This window comes from Suncus etruscus, chromosome 16 (assembly GCF_024139225.1).
Source record: "Suncus etruscus isolate mSunEtr1 chromosome 16, mSunEtr1.pri.cur, whole genome shotgun sequence".
Classification (NCBI taxonomy): domain Eukaryota; kingdom Metazoa; phylum Chordata; class Mammalia; order Eulipotyphla; family Soricidae; genus Suncus; species Suncus etruscus.
Genome location: NC_064863.1, coordinates 43881287 through 43900693, shown reverse-complemented (window position 1 = coordinate 43900693; position 19407 = coordinate 43881287). Strand labels below are relative to the sequence as shown.

Here is a 19407-nt window from a genome sequence, read left to right as displayed (position 1 = left end):
TACCATGGGGGAGGGGGAGAGACTAAATTGCTTTTAGTACCCTGAAACAAGAGGGGAAAAACCTAAAATTTAACACAGACCTTAATTCAGATTAAAATTGAACTTACATAATATTACTTACATACTATTGTTCTAGGCCTGTAGATGTTTTCATTAATTCTGATATTTATAGAAAATACCCCAAAATTCTGTACTTGGTTCCACAGAAATGAGTCCAAAGAAAACTCCAAAGTATATCAAAACATTTTAACATACTTCTCCCACATTAACCATACATGGTGATATATAGTTATTTTCTGGGAATATAGTATTATGGTTGAGAAGATAGCTCAAAGGGCTGGAGTCCCAGGTTCAATACCCAGCTTTACTAGACGGTCCCTTACAGAGAGTAACTGCTGAATATGAACTGGAAGTAGTCCTAGAACACCACCTGGTGTGGCCAAAAAGGTTATCTATATTGCCAGGGGTGTGGATCAGTGGTAGAATACCAATCATCATATATCTGATCCTCCTGGACTTGATTCCTGGGAATAACAAAAATCAAGAACAAACTTGCTATCCAATTTTTGTCAACTCAGTTAAGATTCAATGTTAAAGGGGGCAAAAAGAGATAGCTCAAAAAGTAGGTTTAGGTTTTTTGCCTTGCACAGAGGTAACCTGGGTTCAATCACTGGTATCCCACATTGTCCCAAGAGCTTGCAAAAAGTAATTATTGTATGAAGAGCCAGGAGGGGTGTGGAGTAAGTTCTGCTTAAAGCCCAAGCAACTCCACACAGAGACACATCCAATAGCTGCTGCCATGCCAAAGGCAGCTTCACCACTTTCCACTAATTGCTTCAAAGGCTGCTTACAACCCAAATCTCCAGGTATGGTAGTTTTATGGCTGAGATTTCTAGGTTCTCTTCAGAGCCAGGGTGGGTCACCTGCCCCATACCACCATCAGCACCTCTGAACTTCCAAAAGTCCTGGCAGGAGCTGATATGATAGCATAACAGTAAAGAGTCTGTTTTGAATGCAGCCGACCCAGGATAGACAGGGTTCGATCCCCAGCATCCCACATGGTCCCCCAAGTCTGCTAGGAGCAGAGCCAGGAGTAACCTATGAGTGCCACCGGGTGTGGCCCAAAAACAAAACAAAACAATAAAGTCCTGGCCGCCACACCCATAATCCAGAGCCAAATGTCATGCCTGCCTATCAGACCAGAGCCACATATGTATCTAACTCTTGAAAGAGAGGCACAACTAACAGCAAAAACTAATGGATATACAAGCAGCATAGCTGATCACATTGGAGTCCCTCTAGAAATGGGTGGGACAAATACCTTGCCCTGCTAAAGCCCAGGTAATTGTTCACACAGAGATCCACTCTACAACAGCTGCCATGCCAATGACATGCCACTGCCCTTCCTCTAATCGCTGCAGACTCCTAGCCACCAACACCAGGTATTTTAGTTTGGGGCTGACATCTTCAGGGACTGTGGGGCCTGTGCAGGCCGCCTCCCATGGTACCTCTGTATTTTCAGGAGTCTGAGCAACCACACCCATGAACCACCATTGCTCCAAGAGGTCACAGGCAAAGCTCAACAAATCCTCACAGTACTGGACCAGCCTTGCAAGGCTGTGTGACACCTCCATAAATGTAATACTGACATCCCAGTAGGATTATACCAAATTAGATGTGAAGTTACAGAAGCTACATAAGGTCAAACGAAACCAGTAACAGAATGCCAGCTAACAATAAACAGCTTGCAAACCTTCAATGAATCAATGACCCTATTTTTAGATGATAATTTTCACAAATTTTCTTTCAATAAATTATTTTCTTCAATGATTCTATTATCATTTAGTTGGTACATTAAGTAAGTATTCATATCTGCTAAGGAGCAGGCTTCAAGTAGGTTGGGAAACTGGGGGCAATGGTGGAGGAAATGTTACAACGGATGGTGTCATGGTGTTGTTGAAATACTGAATGCCAGAAATAACTATTATAAGCAACTCTATCAACCCACGTTTAAATATAAGAAATTTAATTTAAAAAAATTTTACAAGACTACTAGTAAACAATGATGCAATTAGGAAGATATTTACCTCCCAATAAATACAGCATACCGTATTATCCGGCGTTATAAGACGACTTTTGAAACAAAAAAAAGCCAACCGAAAATCGGGGGGTCGTCTTATATGCCGAGTATATCCCGAAAAAATGTTTCAATATGCCGCTAAACGAAAATTGTCTGAATATTGCCACAAAACGAATTTTCCCAACTCAATCCTGCACCCATCACTGCAAGGCTGCTCAGACCGCCTCTTAACTCAGCCAAATCCAAGCAGGCTTTTGATGCTCGCAAATTAGACAATGTTCTGGACCCGAATTTACACTGTCAAAAGCTCTGCTCAGATTGGCCAGAGTCAGAGAGGAAGTCTATTTGCAGTATAACCTTTGAACCTTTGCTTGTTGTGATTGGCTCACTGTGGTACATACAGTTGCAGCACAGGAACGTTCTGTCTGACACAGCGAATATAGGCCTAAACCTATGGTCTTTTTTTTGTGTGTGTGTGGTTTTTGGGTCACACCCGGCAGTGCTCAGGGGTTATTCCTGGCTCCAGGCTCAGAAATTGCTCCTGGCAGGCATGGGGGACCATATGGGATGCCAGGATTTGATGACCTTTTGCATGAAAGGCAAACGCCCTTACCCTCCATGCTATCTCTCCGGCCCCCTAAACCTATGTTTTAACTGCAACATTAGGGGGTCGTCTTATACGCCAGCAAATACGGTACATCCAATTTGAAAATCAGAAAGCAAGCACTGACTGCCATTCAACCACCTTATCAAAGTCATAATTTGTATTTTATTCTCTTCAGAATCTTTCTTTAAGACTTTATGTTGTAAATGAGGTAGTAAAATGAGGTAAAGCACTTGACTTGCAAACAGCAAACCTCAGTTTGAATCTGCAGCACCAAATGTGGTTCCTCTAGCCTAAGTGGTCACCCTAAGCACAAAGGCAGCAATAGCCCCTCAGAACTGCTGAATGAGACTCAAATTCCCACCCCATACCTGCAAATAAGACTATTGGATATATGAAGGACAATCCATTCACTTAATCTAGTTTACAGAATATAAAACTTAGGGGCAAAACAACTGCACAGCAGGTAGGGTATTTGCCTTGCATGTGGCCAACCAGTTCGATCTCCAGCATCACATATGGTCTCTCTACTCTGCCAGAAATGATTTCTGAACAGAGACAGGAATAATACCTCAGTGATGCCATGTGTAGCTCCAAAACAAAACAAAACAAAAAATTTAGAAACAGAGGATCCTTGCCCTGCATGAGGCTTACCTGGGTTGTGTCTGGCATGCCATATCCCCAAACCCACCAGGAGTGATAGAAGGGCACAGAGTCAGGAGTAAGCCCTGACTAACACTGGGTGACACCTCCTTCCCTACCAAAAAAAAGGGGGGAAGAGGCCGGAGAGATAGCTTGGAGGTAAGGCATTTCCCTTGCATGCAGAAGGATGGTGGTTCGAAATCCAGCCATCCTATATGGTCCCTGGAGCCTGCCAGGAGCGATTTCTGAGCACAGAGCCAGAAGTAAACCGCTGAGTGCTGTCCGAATATGACCCAAAAACAAAAACAAAAATCCACTAACCCTCAACCACCATTACTTACCTAAAAAGTGTAAAGGATAGTTAAAAAACTTGAAAAAAAGAACTACAAACAGTTAAAAATACTTTTGCTTTTAAGTGGATAAAAATATTAAAATCCACGGCCCGGAAAGATAGCACAGCGTTGTTTGCCTTGCAAGCAGCCGATCCAGGACCAAAGGTAGTTGGTTCGAATCCCGGTGTCCCATATGGTCCCCCGTGCCTGCCAGGAGCTATTTCTGAGCAGACAGCCAGGAGTAACTCCTGAGCACCACCAGGTGTGACCCAAAAAACAAAAACAAAAACAAAACAAAAAAACTAAAATCCTAGAAAGTAAATAACTCAAATAAAAGCATATGCTTAATATATGAGGTCCTGTGGTTAATTCCAGTCAGCACATGGAGCCTGAATTCCACCAGAAATATCCCCAACACCACCAGTTATTGCCCCTATTTAAAACTATGTATGTGTAGCTACATACACATACATATATTCACATATATGAAAAACCAAAACTCAATAATAAAATGATAATAAAATAATAACTGAAAGAACAATACTAATTGCAATTTGTTTTCTAGTTCTAAATTTAAAAACATGTAGCACTCATTTACAAAAACATTTTCATTTCTGGAATTAGAAACTGCTGAGTCCATGTAACTTTTATAATTAAATTTACATTAGAAAATAAAACATTTCATGATCAATTTTTTAAAATATAATGACATAACTCGTATTTGTTTTAGGTACTCATATTACTTAATATACCATAGAAATTACAAAATTATCACAGCAAGCTTAGTTAACATCATCACCACAGTTACAATTCTTTCTCTTATGAAAACTTTAAGCGACTCTAAAAACAAAAATTCTTGCATATCAAGGTACAATGAAAATTTACAAAAAAAAATCAATCATTAAGACTTGATAATGGCATACAACTGTTGATACACAATTCTTACTTAAAGGAGTAGAGGATGCAATTCAGTGGGAATTGCTACCTCAAATGTATGAGGTCCTGGATTCAAGCCCCTACACTATAAAAACTAAAATTTTAAATTTAATGACTCACCCATACTGTGGGGCTCCAGTTTTAATGTCTCCTATAGTGACATGGACATCATCCTCATCATCATCACTGTCACTATCACTATCATCTTCCGTTTCAGTCACTTTCTATACCAACATAAACAACCAAGATGTGTTAAATAATTTGCTTCAACACCAACACAATCAAAATATATTTAATAAATTGTTTCAACATTAAAATTACCAATGTGTTTTATCTATGGTTTTATAGTCACAAAATCAGTGTTTTTATTTCATCTCCTTTATAAATTTAATGTTTTACAAACTAAAAAGGGATAAAAATGTGAAATAAAACCTTTCAGCACATTTTTTGAAAAGCTAATTCATGCATTTTTATTATTTAAAAGTCTCTCTTGCAAAAATGATCTAAGGCAATGTAGTTAAGATATCCAGAAAAGGGCCCGGAGAGATAGCACAGCGGCGTTTGCCTTGCAAGCAGCCGATCCAGGACCAAAGGTGGTTGGTTCGAATCCCGGTGTCCCATATGGTCCCCCGTGCCTGCCAGGAGCTATTTCTGAGCAGACAGCCAGGAGTAACCCCTGAGCAACACCAGGTGTGGCCCAAAAACCAAAAGGAAAAAAAAAAAAAAAGATATCCAGAAAAGAAAGCCATATAAAGTAGTTATCTGAACAACTATTGGCAAATATAAAGGTTAAGAGAAAAATAATTGTACTAAGGCTAGGCTCTGTGTTGTCACAAAGCAACAAAATGTTACAAAATTGCTCACTAACCACTCAGAAGAGGCTTTGCAAACAAATAACTGAACTGTAGGGAAAAGTTTTTTCCTTAAAAAAACGTAGGCCTACTTAGGAAAGTGTTATTTGGCCCTAAAAGGTTATTTTGTATACAATCACCTACTAGTTAACTTTTAAAAAATAGGCAGATCACCTAAACCAGCCTTTCTCAATCAGGAACCATAAGAGATCAGGATAGATCAAGGGGCCACAGGTAGAAATCCCTCTGATGGGAGAAAACAAGAGACTAGGGGGCCATTTAGCATGAGAAGGAGGGTTACAGGAAGGAAACAAGGCCAAAACCCCCCCCTGAAAAAAGACTGAAAAACATGAACCTAAGCAAAATACTTTTTCTAGAATAAGTTCAATCCTGCAGAGTAACAATTTCTTTCTATTATGGGATTAGATTATAATGTTCAAAAGAAATGAATCCCGCAAAATAGAATTTTTAAGGTGAATGAGGTCAGCTAAATCTTTTTTTTTTTATAAAAAAACTATGATAATCTAAGTTTCAGAACTCAACTGAAATATTTTTAAAAACTCTTTAAGGGGGCCTGGAGAGAAATCACAGTGGTAAGATGTTTGCCTTCTAAGTAGCTGAACCAGGAGAGATGGTGGTTCAAATCTCGGCATCCCAAAAGGTCCCCTAATCTTGCCAGGATCGACTTCTGAACACAGAGCACCGCCTGGTGTGACACCCCCCCCCCCAAAAAAAAAAAAAACACGTTAGGGGTTGGAGCAATAGTATGTCAGTAGGGATTTTGCCCTAAGTGCTGCTTGGTATGACCCAATCGCCCCAACAAAACCTTTTTTTTTTTTCAACAAAACCTTTTTATAAAATAAAAAAACTATGATAAGTTTCAAAAGTCAATAAACTGTGCAAACTTTGTTTCTGAATCTTTTCATAGTATTAATTTTCGGTATGCATCAGAAAAAGATAAATGAAAACCAATTTATGCATGAGAATATTTATGAATTCTTATGCATAAGAAAAGTTACACTAAATTTACTTTCTTCCTAGCTGAACTACAAATTGACAGATATTAAACACAGAAGAAACGGAATTTCAAAGCCTTATGTTACCGGTTTAGGTACACCATTTTCAGCAGCTTCCTCTTCAACTCCAGATGGAGGGTTAGCACTACAAATAAAAACAAGTATATATGTCCAATATTATTTTTTCAGAAGTATAGACAAATTATACTAGTTATTTGGTAGCTCCCCTAAAATTATCTTCATTGAGTGGGCAAAAATAAACAAGGATAATAAAAGCTGTTTATTTCTCTATTCCTAATATCTTGCCTTAAGTATTAAACATTGAAAAAATAGTAGATGGGGCCATAGTAGTAGCAGAGTGGGTAAGGCGTTTGTTTACCTTACATGTGGCCAATCCTGGTTAGATTCACAACATCCCATATAGTCACCCGAATATGCAAGGAGTAATTTCTTGGAGCAGAGCCAGGAATAACCGAGCACCATTGGGTGAGGCCACAAAAACAAAAATTAAAATAAAAAAGGTAGAATAAGAAGCCGGAGATAGCACAGTGGTAAAGTGTTTGCCTTGCAAGCAGCCAACACAGGACAGATCTCAGTTTGAATCCCGGCAACCATTATGGTTCCCTGAGCGCCGCTGGGTGTAACCCAAAAAACAAGATTTGGGATATTAGGATTTGGTGATGGGAATGTTGCACTGAATAAATGGACTACATAAAAATAACAAGCTTCTAAAAAAAAAAAATCCCACAAGTTTCTGTATGGCAAGAGAAACACGGCTAAAACTAAAAGACAGCTGGTGGGCAAAATATTTGCATCCAACACATCATACAAAGGGTTGTTACCTAGTATATACAAAGTACTCACAAAGGTTAACCCTACAAAACCTAAAACCCCATCAAAAAATGAGTTGAGTAAATGAACAGAGACTTCTCTGAGGAAAACCAACAGATAGGCAAAAGACACATGAAAAAATGCTCATCATCACTTGTCAAAAAATGAGATGTAATCTTGCACCAGTGAAGATAGCACATATCAAAAATACTGGGAATAATTTGTGCTGATGGGAATGTGGTGAAAAAGGAACTCTCATTGACTGCTGGTGGGAATGCTGCCTGATCCAACCCCTATGGAAAAAAGTATGGAGGGTTCTCAGTAAACTAAGAATCGATCTGCCATATGACTCAGCAATACCTCTCTTGGGTATCTGTCCCCAGGATAGAAAAACACTGATCTAAAAGGATGTATGCATATTGCTACTCATTGCAACACTCAGTATCATATCTGACTTGGAACCAATCAAGATGTCGAACAACAAGATGAGTGGATCATGAAGATGAGTTACATATATATAATAAAATACTACACAACTGTGAAGAATGATGCAATCATGCCATTGTGCAACATAAACTAGAAGATACTATATTAAATGAAGTAATCAGAAGAATAAATACAGAATATCACTTACATGTGACATTTAGAATAACTGCATGAAAGAAATGGAATGGTTTAAATGGGGGTTGTCAAGAACACTAGTGTCCAGAGTACAGTGTGAAAGAGGAAAGAAGTGGAGTGAGGAGAGATGAAAGAATAGGGGATAGGGCCAAGAGGTCTCAAGTGCATTGGTGGAGTTAAGAAATGATAGATAGGGGCCAGCGCGGTGGCGCTAGAGGTAAGGTGTCTGCCTTGCCAGCGCTAGCCTAGGACAGACCTCGGTTCGATCCCCCGGCGTCCCATATGGTCCCCCAAGCCAGGAGCGACTTCTGAGCGCATAGCCAGGAGTAACCCCTGAGCATCACCGGGTATGACCCAAAAACAAACAAAAAAAAGTAATGATAGATAGGGGCCAGAGCAATAGTACAGCAGGTAGGGCATTTGCCTTGCACCTGGCCAACCTGTGATCGATTCTTAGCATTCCATATGGTACCCCAAACCTGCCAAGAGTGATTTCTGAGTGCAGGGTCAAGAATAAGTCCTGAGTACTGCTGCTTGTGGCAGAGGAAGGAAGGAAGGAAGGAAGGAGGGAGGGAGAGAGGGAGGGTGGGAGGAAGGGAGGGAGGGAGGGAGGGAGGGAGGGAGGGAGGTAGGTAGGGGGGTTGGGAGGGAGGGGGGGGGCGGGGGGGAGGGGGGGGGGGAGGAGGGGGGTGGGGGGGGGGGGGGGGGGGGGGGGGGGGGGGGAAGGGGGGGGGGGGGGGGGGGGGGGGGGGGGGGGGGGGGGGGGAGGGGAGGGAGGGGGGAGGGAGGAGGAAGGAACGAAGGGAGGAAGGAAGGAAGGGAGGGAGGAAGGAAGGAAGGGAGGGAGGGAGGGAGGGAGGGAGGGAGGGAGGGAGGGAAGGAAGGAAGGAAGGAAGGAAGGAAGGAGGAAGGAAGGAAGGAAGGAAGGAAGGAAGGAAGGAAGGAAGGAAGGAAGGAAGGAAGGAAGGAAGGAAGGAAGGAAGGAAGGAAGGGGACAAATGAAAATATCCAAGCCAGAATCAATAACAACAATTAAATCATTAAATACACATGCACACACCCTGCATAAAAGGGCCTGTTATGCAGCATACTGGGGGCCAAGGGACAGTGAGTGGCATGAGATGAACTCTGGGAATACTGGTAGAGGAAAGTTGACACTGGTGATCAAATTGGTCCTGACACATTATATGTCAAACCCAACTATGAATAATTTTGTAAATCACTATGATTTAAATAAAAATTAAAAAATATTTGGCGGGGCCGGGCGGTGGCGCTAAAGGTAAGGTGCCTGCCTTGCCTGCGCTAGCCTCGGACGGACCGCGGTTCGATTCCCCCGGTGTCCCATATGGTCCCCCAAGCCAGGAGCGACTTCTGAGCGCATAGCCAGGAGTAACCCCTGAGCATTACCGGGTGTGGCCCAAAAACCAAAAAAAAAAAAAAAAAAAAAAAAAAAAAAATATTTGGCAAGAAGTCAAACATAGAAAAAAGTTTAAGAAATTCTGTTACAGTATAATTAATTAAAAAAAATTTAGGGGCTGGAGAGATACCATGGAGGTAAAGCGTTTGCCTTGCATACAGGTCAGTGGTTCGAATCCTGGCATCCCATATGGTTCCCCAAGCCTGCCAGGGGCGATTTTTGAACGTAGAGCTAGGAGTAACCCCTGAGCGCTGCTGGGTATGACCCAAAAACAAAACAAAAAAATTTTAATTCAGGATCCAGAGCTAGAGCACATCAGTAGGGCATTTGCCTTGCACGCAGCCAACTCAGACAGACCCGGATTTGATCCAGGTTTGACCCGCATTGCATACTCTGTCTGAGCCAAAAGCAATTTCTGAGCGCAGAGCCAGGAGTAACCCCTGAGCATCACTGGGTATGGCCCAAAAATCAACAACCAAAAAATTAATTCTGATAATGGGAATTAATCATTAATTCCATTTTACAGATATGAAAATTAAAAGTACTAAGTAATTAGCTCATAATTAGCAGGAGTTCTATGTAAAATATCAAAACTTTTTATTAAGTTACTATTAATTTCTTCAAAATTTAACTTTAAAAAAGTTTCTTTAGAAGTCCATTTACTTTATAGTGGTATTTTATAATAAAATACACAAATATAGCAAAATGAAAGATTAAAACTGAAAAACTTGTTAAACTTTCATTGAGCTTGACCCAAGGAAACAAAAATTGCAAGCATGTACTGGAGAGCTAGTACAGCACATAAGGCGCTTGCCTTGAACGAAGTAAACCCAGGTTTGATCCTCAGTAGCCCATATGGTCTCCTGAGCACAACCAAGAGTAATACCTGAGCAAAGATCATGAAGTGAGCTGAGCATTGCCGGATGTAGCCAGAAATCAAAAACAAAATAAGCAAACATAATTCCCTAGTACATTTAATTACTTACTGTTTCAATAAGCTTAAGCACATTCACTTGCTTTTTATGTCACTGAATAGTAGAAATGACCAAAACTTGAAAAATCAGGGGCCTGGAGAGATAGCACAGCGGTGTTTGCCTCGCAAGCAGCTGATCCAGGACCATAGGTGGTTGGTTCGAATCCCGGTGTCCCATATGGTCCCCCGTGCCTGCCAGGAGCTATTTCTGAGCAGACAGCCAGGAGTGACCCCTGAGCACCGCCAGGTGTGGCCCAAAAACCAAAAAAAAAAAAAACTTGAAAAATCAGAAGCTGACATAATGCAACAATAGTTAAGAACAGTAATCCAGTCAAAAGAGGCTACAGTATACTTAGTAGTGGTCTTCCATTTGAACCACAAAGTGATCTATTTACCAACAAGAATAAAAGATCTGTCAGAGGGGCCCGGAGAGATAGCACAGTGGCGTTTGACTTGCAAGCAGCCGATCCAGAACCAAAGGTGGTTGGTTTGAATCCCGGTGTCCCATATGGTACTCCGTGCCTGCCAGGAGCTACTTCTGAGCAGACAGCCAGGAGTAACCCCTGAGCACCGCCGGGTGTGACCCAAAAACCAAAAAAAAAAAAAAATCTGTCAGAGTTGCCTGCCCCAATCAACTTTCAGAAATGTGCACTTTTTTTTACCATTAATACAGAGGATGCATGATGAAAGTGACTTTTTCAGAAAGGTTTAAAGGTAAATCTGTTAAGTAAGAACATATAAACCTAACAGCATTTCAAATGTAATATCATATAAATCTAACAATTTAACAAGGAATATAAAGAAATATTGGGGCTGGAGCAATAGCACAGTGGTAGGGCATTTGCCTTGCACACTGCTGAACTGGGTTCAATTCCCGGGAATCCCATATGGTCCCCTGACCCTACCAGGAACGATTTCTGAGCACAGTGCCAGGAGTAACCCCTGAGTGTGGCTGGGTGTGACCCAAACAAACAAGCAAAAAGAAATATTGACAGTTATGCTCAGGGAAGGCAGAAGACCTATTGCTCCAATAAATGCAATCAAGCTGGATAATAAGGAATATAGGGTCAGAGAGACTGCATAGCGGGGTAAGGCATTTGCCTTGCACGCAACCAACCCAGATTTGATCCCCAGAATCCCATATGGTCTCCCAAACCTGCCAAAAGTTATTTCTGAGTACAGAGCCAGGAGTAACGTCTGAGCACCGCAGGGTGGCCCAAAAACAAATAAACAAAAAGAATATAAAATATTCAAAAAATAAACAAAATTATAGTCAGTAATATTAAAAGAAATATGTACCTAAAAGGCATTGATTCGTGAACTTTCATCTCTATGTACAAACAAAAAAACCTTTTAGTTAAGATTAGGGTGAGAAACTAGGGGCCAGCGAGGTGGTGCTAGAGTTAAGGTGTCTGCCTAGCAAGCGCTAGCCAAGGAAGGACCGCGGTTCGATCCCCCGGGTGTCCCATATGGTCCCCCCAAGCCAGGGGCAATTTCTGAGCGCTTAGCCAGGAGTAACCCCTGAGCATCAAATGGGTGTGGCCCAAAAAAAAAAAAAAAGAAAAGAAACTAAATTTTATCAATAAACTTTAAAACACCTGGGGGCCAGAGAGATAGCATGGATATAAGGCGTTTGCCTTGCATGCAGGACAACAATGGTTTGAATCCCAGCATTCCATATGGTACCCCGAGCCTGCGGGAGAGATTTCTGAGCATAGAGCCAGGTGTAATCCCTGAGCACTGCTGGATGTGACCCAAAAATCAAAAAAAAAAAAAAAAAACAAAGGAGCCTTGTAAAGTAGCCACCCCCCATTTTTCCCTACCACCAGTCTTGGGAAACCACAAATCTACTTGGTCTCTATAGATTTGCCTATTACATAACAGACATATTAGTTAATACAAACAGAACCAAAAAGTCTTCACTGGATTCTGAATCCTTAATGTCTTCAAGGGTTCAATTCAATTTGGACTGTGCTTTTTTGTTTTTGGCGTTTTGGGCCATACACTGTGACGCTCAGGGGTTACTCCTGGCTATGCGCTCAGAAATCGCTCCTGGCTTGGGGGACCATATGGGACGTTAGGGATCGAACCAAGGTCTGTCCTGGGTCCGCAGTGTGCAAGGCAAACACCTTACCGCTGTGCTATAGCTCGAGCCCCTTTAACAATTATTTTAACACTGATTTTTACTATAAAATGGTGTTCTTGTTATAGAGCTATATTATTGAACATGACAGACACCTGAGTTGTTTTAAATGACTATTAGGAACAAAACTGCTACAACTATTCACTCATATACATGTTGTGTATACATATATGCTTTCACATCTCAAGTGTATGGATCTAGTAGAATTTCTGAATCATATTAATAACTCTTTTAACTTTCTCAGTACCTGCCAGATTTTTCCAATCTAGACCAGGATTCTAGTTGCTCCATATTATCACTAATCTTGACTTTTATTTCTCCTGATTGTATAGCCCTCCTTTATATCAATAGCCCAAATTGTCTTTAAAAGTTTTTTCCGAGGGCCAGAATGATAGTACAGCAGGTAGGGTTCTTGCCTTGCAAGCAGCCAACCGGGTTTGATCCTGACACCCATATGAGCCTGCCAGGAATGATTCCTAAGCACAGGCAAAAGAAAGCCCTGAGCACAGCATGGTACGGCCCCAAAACAAAACAAAAAAGGTGTTGTTGTTGTTGTTGTTGTTGTTGTTTTGCAATCATTCCTCCAAAAAATGTATTACGGGATCTGGTCAAAACTATTAAATTCAGCATATTACAATTCCTATAAGGACATGCATGACATTTTTCACAAAAATAGATTAGACACTCCCAAAATTCATATGGAATAAGCCTTTATGAACAGTTAAAGCAAACCATGGAAAAAAGATCTCTTTTCCCAACTTTAAACTGTACTAAAAAGCAGTAGTCATTAAAACAGCAGATAATTGAAATGAAGACTGACCCTCAGATCAATGAAATAGACTTGAATACGCTGAGACTGACCCTAAGGTGTGTGTGTATGTATGTGTGTGTGTGTATATATATATATATGTACATATATATATGATCAATTAATCTTTGATAAAAGGGCAAGAAATACAAAGTGTGGGGCCAGAGAGATAGCACAGCAGTAGGGCATTTGCCTTGCATGAGGCCTACCCAGTACATGGACAGTGGTTCAATTCCAGGCATCCCATATGGTCCCCTGAGCCTGCCAGGGGCAATTTCTGAGCACAAAGCAAGGAGTAACCCCTGAGCGCCATTGGGTATGACCCAAAAACCAAAAACAAAAAAAAAAAAGAAAGAAAGAAATATAAAGTGGAGCAAGGAAAGCTTCTTCATTTTCTGCAAGTGGTATTTGGGAAAACTGATAAACTACATGCAAAAATGTGAATTCAGACCTCTTTAATGTCTTGCACATAAGTCAAAGCAAAATGATTTTAAGACCTCAATATCAGACCTGAAACCGTAAGATACATAAAGGAAAATATTAGCAGAATACTCCATGACATTGAAGTGTCATGGTACTCAGCATCTTCAAGGAAGAAATACCACTGGCCAAGCAAGTGAAAGCAAAGATAAACAAATGGGGCTACATTAAACTGAGATGCTTCTGAACCTCAAAGAAAACAGACTAGGACACAAAGACTATTCACAAATGGGAGAAACTAGTCACACAATACCCACCTGATAAAGGGTTAATATCCAAGAAAACAAGGCATCGGTAGAGCTTAGTAAGAAAAAAACATCTAAAACCATCCAAAAAATAGAGAGAAATAAAGAACAGACATTTCCTCAAAGAAGAAATTCAGATGGACAAAAGATACATGAAAAAAAGTTCCACATCATTATAATCACAGAGATGCAAATCAATACAAGCTATCATTTCACACCACAGAGAATGACACATATCACAAAGAAAAAGATCAGTGTTACCACAGATGCAGGGAGAAAGGTATTAATTCTTCGTTAGTGGGGATACAATTGGTCCAGCCTTTTTGGAAAACAATATGGATATTCCTCAGAAAACTTTAGAAATTGCGCTTCCATTTGACCCAGAAATTCCACTTCTCAGAATATATCCTAGGAGCCCAAATATATAATGTAGAAAAGCTCCCACATCCCAATGTTTATCACAGCACTATTTACAACAGCCAGAATCTAGAAACCCAAGTGACTGAGAAAAGCAAAGTGTAAAAAGAAACTGGTACATTTACACAATAAAATACTAGCAGCTGTTTAAAAAAAAAGTCATGAAGTTAGCTTATACATGTAGAAATATGGAGAGCATTCTGTTGAGTGAATAAGTCAGAGGAATAGAGATAGACATAGAATGATCTCACTCATTTGTGGAATTTAAGGAAAAAAAGATAGTATGGAAATAATATCAAAGGGATGGAGAGATAGCATAGTGGTAGGGCATGTCTTGCATGCAGCCGGTCCAGGGCAGATGGTGGTTCAAATCCCCGATATCCCATCCCCCAGCCTGTCAGGATCGATTTCTGAGCGCAGAGCCAGAGTAAACCCTGAGAGCCATTGTGTGTGACCCAAAAACCAAAATGATGATGATGATGATGATGATGATGATGATATTAAAAACAATAGAGATAAAAGCCAGGGATACTGATCCATGAGAGGAAGCTTCCCACAAACAGCAGGAGAGGGCAGAGAAGGGACCACTATGACAATGAAATGATCACTCTAGGGGCTGGAGCAATGGCGCGGAGGTAAGGCCTTTGCCTTGCACATGGCTGACACAGGATGGACTAAGGTTCCATCTACTAGCGTCCCATATAGTCCCCCAAGCCAGGAGTGATTTCTGAACTTGTAGCCAGGAGTAACCCCTAAGCATCACCAGGTGTGCCCCCCCCAAAAAAAATTTAAAAAAAGAAATAATCACAAGAATTAAAATGGACAAGAATTGGAGGCTGAAAAGAGATAAAATGATGGAGATGATACCCCTCAGTAAAAGTAATGCAAATCAGTGTCTAAAAGGGAGGAGGTGAGAGAGAGAGAGAAAGGGAGAGGAAGGGGAAAAAAGAGAGAGAGAAAGGGGGGGTGCTAATAGGCAGAAAGGGGAGGAGGAAAACTGGGGACATTGGTAATAGGAAATGTGCACTGGTGAAGGGTGTTGTATACTGCATGACTAAAACTCAACCATAAATAACTTTCTGTGAAAAAATAACTGATTATGAACAATCTTGTATCCATGGTTTTAAATAAATTAATGAAAAATAAAAATGAACAAAAATTCAGGATATAAGTACTTATAAGTGCTATTTTGAAATTTACAGCAAAAATGTTCTTTTTTCAGTTTCTTTTATTGTTTCTCGGCACAACCAGTGGTGCTCAGGGTTTACTCATACATAGCTCTGCTCAGGAATTAATCCTGGTAGGCTTGGGGAAACATGAGATACAGTAATTGAACCTAGGTCAGCTGGACGCAAGACAAATGCCCTCCTCACTGTTCCATAGCTCCAGCACCAGAGGAAATTCTGGTTTCCTTTATTTATATATACATACACATACTTATAATATACATATACACACATAAATATATATCCACATATATTCATAGCTTTCTGTACTCTAGGAAAGGAACACCATCCTGTAACAAATTCACTAATTATACTTTGAATTAAACACAAAATCCTGAAATAGTAGCAATCTCTTGAGTACATTGCAACTTTGAGTCAAAATGTCGAAGTCACGTTAATGATTGGAACAAAGAAAATATAAAAATCTGTCAGCCAAATGACACTTTTATCACATAATCGGGTGCATGAAACCATGAGAAATTTCCACTAACCTGGCACTTTCTTCTTCTGGCCTTTCAACTTCATTTTCATCTACCAAAAAATGCAAAAATAAATATATTTAATGTAAAACAAATCACGCTTAAGAAAGGCAGTATTATGAAAATCTGAAGTTATCATCACAAGCACTAACCTAGGTCCTTTGCCAAATCACTGTGCACATGCACGTCCCATGGGCCTATAAGCATATCCAAAGTTAGATCACCTTATAATGACTTCACATGAAACGTCTTTTATCGAAAAAAAATTCAAACTTTACTTGTGTAAAAATCTTTCATTAAAACAAAAGGTCATTTCTAAACGTTTGCAAAGAAATTCTGCATGTTAACAATTCAGTGTGTCACAATGATGAAACCCTTACACCAGAGATCACTAATTGTTGAAGTTTCTCCAAACCAAGAGTTTTTGAGTCATTATCAAGCTGCCTAGTACCCACACGTGCCATTTTACGCTACTCTTTCAAATAAAAACAATAAAAAATAAATAAAATCTTTCAAAAACCAGCAATGACTGTGACTTAAAAGTTAAAGAAACAGATGCCCGGGGCCGGAGAGATAGCATGAAGGTAAGGCATTTGCCTTGCATGCAGAAGGAAGTTCGAATCCCGGCATCCTATATGGTCCCCCGAGCGTGCCAGGAACGATTTCTAAGCATAGAGCCAGGAGGAACCCCTGAGTGCTACCGGATATGACCCCAAAACAAAACAATACAGATGCGGGGCCGGGGAGATAGCATGGAGGTAAGGCGTTTGCCTTTCATGCAGGAGATCATCGGTTCGAATCCCGGCGCCCCATTTGGTCCCCCGTGCCTGCCAGGAGCAATTTCTGAGCCTGGAGCCAGAAATAACCCCTGAGCACTGCCGGGTGTGACCCAAGAACTACAAAAAAAAAAAAAAAATACAGATGCAAGCAAGTCCCCATTCAAGTACAAAACGCGCTAAATCTATTTCAAGAAAAGTGCATGAAACTCTGAAGTCTAAAGATGCAAAGAGGTACTTTCATGATGGGGGGGGGGGATGTAAAAAAAAAAAGCCATATCAAAAATAAAAGAAAAACGTGGGTTGACAAAAAAAAAAAAAAAACTTCACCTGGATGCAGGAGAGACAACTCGGGGTTTTCATTAAGGACCCTACTATATATATATATACATATTGCATCTCCTTCTTGAAATGACTTTTATTTTTACGAAGCACCGACTTGCACGAAGCAAAGAAACCAGGAAGGAGCACAGATCTCCCTCGGGCAGGTGCCATCCCTCGCTACACGCCGACCATCCGGAAACAAGACGCGAGGGGCTTTGGGCCTCGATTTTGTGTCTCGCCTTTATTTTTCAAGTGAGCGGCGGCTTTCCTTTTCCTTCTCCAGACAGAAGGGAACAGCATTGAACGTGGAGGGGTTCAGGGGGTCGGGCCAGGAGGCGACCTGCACGCAGCCCGGGGGCCACGGGAGCGGCGCTCGTCCCCCGGGCGGGGCGCAGACGCCCCAGGAGGACGGAGCGCGTGCGGGGCGCGGGCGGGGGGCGCGGGCCCGCGAGCTCGGCCGCCCGAGGCCCGGCCGGGGCAAGGCCGAGGCGCCTCCCTCGCACCGCAGGCCCGGCCCCGGGAGCTGCGAGGAGCGCGGAGCCCCACCCGGCGCTTAGAAGGGACGGGGAGTTCCGTACCGCCATAGAGCCACTCTTCCTCCTCATCCCCTCCGGTCCCGCCGCTCAGGTCCGACACGAGGCGCTCGACCTCGCCGGCCGACATGGCCGCCCGGCCCCTCCGACCCCGACCCACCCCAACCTCGCTCGCTCGCTCGCTCGCTCGCTCGCTCGCTGCCGGCCGGGGCCGCGACAAGGGAGGCGAAGCCGCCGCTGAGCGAACCGAACGAAGAAAGCGCGCGGCTCCTTCCCAGAGCCCAGGAAGGCAGCCGCGGCGGAGACGGCCGCGGCGCCTTAGAACCTGCTCAGGCGCCGAGGAGGCTCTTTGCGCATGCGCAGCGTCGACCCGGCGCAGCGGCGTGAGGTGTTTACTTCCTTCCGCCGCCGCCACCTAAGGTTGAACTGCGCCTGCGCGCTGCGGAGGCCACGCCCTCTCCAGGAAATCCCGCTCGGCCTCCTCTGCTTGGCTTGCTCGCCCGCGTCCTGTCTGCGTCTGCTCCGCTTCCCTATTCCTCCTCCCCATCCCGGACCTTTAATCACCGCTCTGGCCTCCTTAGTTAGGCCCAAGGGTCCTTACTTAATTATAATGATTTTTGTTTCATTATCAGTTTCTCTCCCACCCCGAAAGATTGGGCTTTCAATTGACGCCTCCTTGATGGGGTATGGCTTTATTTTAGTGCCCTTTGGAGGTTTCCTGTTTCTCATGAAAGAAATAAATCTTGTTTTTTGTTTTTTGTTTTATTTTCTTTTTCTTTTCTTGTTTCTTTTATTTTGTTTTTCTTTTCTTCTCCTTTATCTTTTCGTATATATATCCAACAGAACCACATTGTTGGAATCATCTTGTTCAGCCTCACAATTTGAGGGGGGGAAATGGATGGTATCAAGACCAGATGGTGGAATGAACATTTAGTGGAAATAAAAAATGATGAGACTTGAACACCAAATCCGTAGTCAACGACAACAGAATCGATACCCAATTTACAATAAGCTGTACAAGAGGGGAACAGTGACACTAGCATTATAAAGGAGGGAGATATGGGATGCATGCTGGGAACTGGTGGAAAGAAGACAACACTAGTGGTGAAATGCCCCTCATTCATTGTCACTACGTACCTTAAATATTTCTGTGAAATAATTGCAATTCACTGTGATCACAATAAAAATTAAAAAGAAAAAAGAAACAATCATCACTCATGGTTGTTTGGAAGATGAAACCACCACTCAAAACAATACTATGATAATAAATGCATTCTCCCTGTTAAGGCATTACAGATCAGGTAAAAGACCTTCTATTTCTAGACAGCCCTTGTTTTCTGGGAGGGGTGTGCCTAGTTCGGCAGTTTTCTCTGCATCTGCTTCAGATGTGAGCGTTGTTGTGAGCAGGAAAACCTGAAATTGCCTGGAGTTTTTATTAAAGACCAGTACTGGAGGGGCATCCCAGGTGATTTCCCCAGATTTCTGTCAGGAGTGATCTCTAAGTACCAAGCCAGGAGTAACACCTGAGTAACACCAGAGCAATAATACAGCGGGTAGGGCAATTTCCTTGTACAGAGCCAACTGGGTTTGATTGTCAGCACCCCATAAGCTCCTCCACAAGCAACTCAGGAATAAATCCTGAATGTAGAGCCAGGAAGAAACCATGAGCACTG

The 19407-nt window shown here is 42.0% G+C and overlaps 1 protein-coding gene across 11 annotated transcripts in view; it reads right to left on the bottom strand.

The window, feature by feature from the left end:
• FIP1L1 (factor interacting with PAPOLA and CPSF1) overlaps positions 1 to 17893 on the bottom strand; it is a 77923-nt gene extending 60030 nt beyond the window's left edge. For 3 of the 11 annotated variants that reach the window (XM_049790132.1, XM_049790133.1, XM_049790138.1), the window contains exons 1-5: positions 17780 to 17889; positions 16254 to 16298; positions 16114 to 16153; positions 6549 to 6606; positions 4715 to 4818 (exon numbers count right to left, since the gene is read on the bottom strand). In XM_049790132.1, the coding sequence (XP_049646089.1) occupies positions 4715 to 4818; positions 6549 to 6606; positions 16114 to 16153; positions 16254 to 16298; positions 17780 to 17864 (332 nt within the window). In that variant the 5' untranslated portion in view covers positions 17865 to 17889. Of the gene's footprint in view, positions 1 to 4714; positions 4819 to 6548; positions 6607 to 16113; positions 16154 to 16253; positions 16299 to 17779 lie in introns of all 11 variants that reach the window. The other 8 variants (XM_049790135.1, XM_049790137.1, XM_049790140.1 and 5 more) reach the window with 6 other exon arrangements.
• Between the last annotated feature and the right edge of the window lie 1514 nt (positions 17894 to 19407).